The following is a 3,647-nucleotide window of genomic DNA, read 5'->3' as shown; positions in this document are numbered from 1 at the left end:
GGAAAGTGCCACGAGTCGAGGTACCTGCTATAACCGACAAACCCCCTTCTTTGGTTTATGAAGAAAAGGAGGAGGTGCAGATTGACCCTTCCCGACCGGAGGCCACCACCTTCATTGCATCTGATCTGGAGGAGAAGCAGAAGGAGAGGTTGATTAAATGCTTGCGGCAAAACTGCGACGTCTTAGCCTGGCCGACCCATGAGCTGCCTAGAGTCTCACCGAGCGTAGCGCAACATGAACTTCATGTCCGGCCGGACGCTCGTCCGGTGAAGCAAAGGAAGAGGGACTTCAGCGCAGAGCAAAATGTAATCATCCGGGCGGAGGTAGAGAAGCTTCTAGAGGCCGGCCACATAAGGGAAGTACAATTCCCGAGTTGGCTTGCAAATGTGGTCCTAGTTTCCAAGCCGGGCAACAAGTGAAGAGTCTGCATCGACTTCCGGGACCTGAACAAGGCGTGCCCGAAGGACTTCTACCCCCTTCCCCGGATCGATCAGCTGATGGACTCCACGGCCGGGTGCGAGCTGATATACATGCTGGACGCATACCAAGGCTACCATCAAGTGCTGCTCGCCCGAGAAGACCAAGAGAAGGTCAGCTTCATCACGGCGGACGACGCCTACTGCTACAATGTAATGTCGTTCGGGCTGAAGAACGCGGGAGCCACCTACCAGCGTCTAATGAACAAGGTCTTCAGGGAGCAGATCGGACGCAGCTTGAAAGTGTACGTGGACGACATACTTATCAAATCCTTCCGGGCGTCCGATCTCTACGCGGACATGGAGGAGACCTTCCAAATATTGAGAAGGTATGGCGTCAAACTTAACCCTCAAAAGTGCCTGTTTGGGGCAAAAGGCGGGCGCTTCCTGGGCTACATTGTGACCGAACGGGATATAGAGGCGAACCCCAGCGAGATAAATGCACTGCAGGACATGCCGCCTCCTAGAAATCTCCGAGAGGTACAGCGTCTGACCGGTCGAATAACGGCGCTGTCAAGGTTCATCTCCAAGACCGCCGACCGGAGCTTGCCATTTTTCAAGATTCTCCGTAAAACCACCAAGTTCCAATGGGACGAGGAGTGCGATCGGGCATTCGAAGAATTGAAGACTTATCTGAATTCCTTACCCGTGTTGGCGAAACCAGCCGAAGGTGAGCCGCTCCGAATATACTTATCTTCAACTGAGCATACTGTGGGCTCAGCATTAGTAAGGCCGAGCAGTGAGGAACAGCCAGTGTACTTTTTAAGCCATATCTTAAAAGATGCTGAGTCTCGCTACACCGGTCTTGAGAAGTTGGCTTTCGCCTTGGTGCTCGCCGCTCGGAGGTTGCGTCCTTACTTTTTGGCGCACACCATTATTGTGATGACAAATAGCCCGCTCGTAAGGGTACTCCTGAACCCTGAAGCATCCAGACGGCTCATCAAGTGGACAACGGAGCTTAGCGAATTCGACATCCAATACCAACCCCGCTCGACGATCAAAGCGCAGTCCTTGGCAGATTTCGTAATCGAAGTACAAAAGCCCAAGCCTGAAGCTACATGGAAAATATATGTGGACGGATCGTCCACTCGGCTCGGAAGCAGAATTGGGATCATGCTACTGTCGCCTCAGGGAGAGCGGATGCATTTATCCGTCCAGCTAGATTATCGGGCAACCAATAATGAGGCGGAATACGAAGCCCTCATAGCCGGATTGCAAGCCGCACGGCATGTTGGAGCCAGTCGGGTCGTGATCCACACGGATTCCCAGCTTGCCGCTCAGCAACTCATGGGCGCCTTCGAGATAAACAATGCAAGACTTAAGTTGTACGCGGAGGCTTTTGAGAAACTCAAGACTAACTTCACCGAGGTGATGGTCCAGAAGATACCCCGAGCAGAGAACCAGGCGACAGATGAATAGGCCAAGCTAGCAAGCTCAATAGCACCGGTCGTCATCCAGCAGCCAATCGGGCAAGTATCTCTGATAGCGCACGTGGACCGGATGGAAGGCCTCACCTTCCCGAGCGATTGGAGAACAGCCATCATGGAGTTTTTACGCTCGGGTGCCATGCCGTCCGATCGGGAGGAAGCCCAGCTGCTGAGGAGGAGAGCCGGCCGGTTCACGCTCGTCGGAGATCAACTTTACAAAAAGGCGTTCTCCCGACCTCTACTGAAATGCGTCAGCTCGGAAGACGCAGAGTACATTCTCCAGGAGGTACACCAAGGATCTTGCGGAGGTCATCCGGGCGGCCGATCTTTAGCTAGGAAGATCCTGCTGGCCGGATACTTCTAGCCAACGCTACATGAAGACGCCGCTCGGACCGTCGCAACGTGTCTCTCCTGTCAGAAGTATCACAATTTCTCGCATAAGCCGACGGAGGAAATGAAAGCGTCCACCGTGTCTTGCCCGTTCGACCAGTGGGGCATGGACATCGTAGGACCCTTCCCAATGGTGACCGGACAAAGGAAGTTTCTATTGGTGGCAGTAGATTACTTCTCCAAGTGGGTGGAGGCTGAGTCATTGGCCAAGATAACCGAGCACATAGTCAAAAAATTCATCTGGCAAAACATCATCTGTCGGTTCGATATTCCGCGTCGGCTCGTGTCGGACAATGGGCGACAGTTCGTCGGAAATCAGCTCGAGGAATGGTGCAAGGGATACGACATTGAGCAACACTTCACGTTTGTGGCGTATCCCCAAAGCAATGGTCAAGCCGAAGTAGCCGACCGGGAGATACTCCGAATTCTTCGGGCTCGGCTCGACCATATGGGAGGAAGCTGGGTGGACGAGCTGCCAGGAGTCTTATGGGCCATCTGCACGAGCCCTAAAGAGGGAACGGGAGTAACACCTTTCCATCTGGTGTATGGAGGCGAGGCGGTCGTCCCAGTCGAAGTCGGTGTAGAGTCCGCCCGGATCCAGGACTACGACGAAGATAATGCCGAGCGGAGGCAGCTAGAGTTGGACTTGATCAACGAGGAGCAAGCCAAAGCGTCCGTCCGGCTGATGGCCTGCAGGCAGAGAATGAAGTAGAACTACAACCGCCGTGTGGTTCCTCGAGCATTCCAGGTGGACGACATGGTTTGGAAGAAGGTGAAGTCGGTCGGGGATGTAGGCAAGTTGGAGGCTCCATGGGCGGGACCGTTCAAAGTCACCGAGAAGCTCCAATCGGGAGCTTATTACTTGGAAGATGAGGATGGACGAAGGCTAGAGAGGCTGTGGAGCGCAAACCACCTCCAGCCCTATCGGGCTAGATGAAAGGTGCGCTGATGTAATATATTTTGAATATTCTGTTCGGATGTATTATTTGGTTGCAAGAATGAAAGCTATAAGAACAAAGGCATGATTCGGGCGCACAAAGCGAGTAGCAGAATGATGCGATGGCGAAGATCGTTCTGCCGGAGGTGTATTATCCGAGCCATAGGCTCGATGGCGAAGACCCCGTGTCGTTCGGCCGGAGGTATATTATCCGAGCCAAATGCTCGATGGCGAAGACCCCGTGTCGTTCGGCCGGAGGTATATTATCCGAGCCAAATGCTCGATGGCGAAGACCCCGTGTCGTTCGGCCGGAGGTATATTATCCGAGCAATAGGCTCGATGGCGAAGACCCCGTGTCGTTCGGCCGGAGGTATATTATCCGAGCCATAGGCTCGATGGCGAAGACCCCATGCCGTT

General features: G+C 53.8%; 1 protein-coding gene across 1 annotated transcript; it reads left to right on the top strand.

Moving 5' to 3' along the window:
* Window positions 1-776: 776 nt before the first annotated feature.
* LOC122004536 (uncharacterized protein Mb2253c-like) lies at window positions 777-1,895 on the top strand. The gene is made up of 2 exons (XM_042559409.1): window positions 777-956; window positions 1,608-1,895. The coding sequence occupies exons 1-2, from the start codon at window positions 777-779 to the stop codon at window positions 1,893-1,895; spliced, it is 468 nt and encodes a 155-aa protein (XP_042415343.1).
* The last annotated feature ends 1,752 nt before the right edge of the window (window positions 1,896-3,647 follow it).

This window comes from Zingiber officinale, chromosome 7B, assembly GCF_018446385.1.
Source record: "Zingiber officinale cultivar Zhangliang chromosome 7B, Zo_v1.1, whole genome shotgun sequence".
In the NCBI taxonomy this organism is placed as follows: Eukaryota; Viridiplantae; Streptophyta; class Magnoliopsida; order Zingiberales; family Zingiberaceae; genus Zingiber; species Zingiber officinale.
This window is presented reverse-complemented; position numbering and strand designations above follow the sequence as displayed.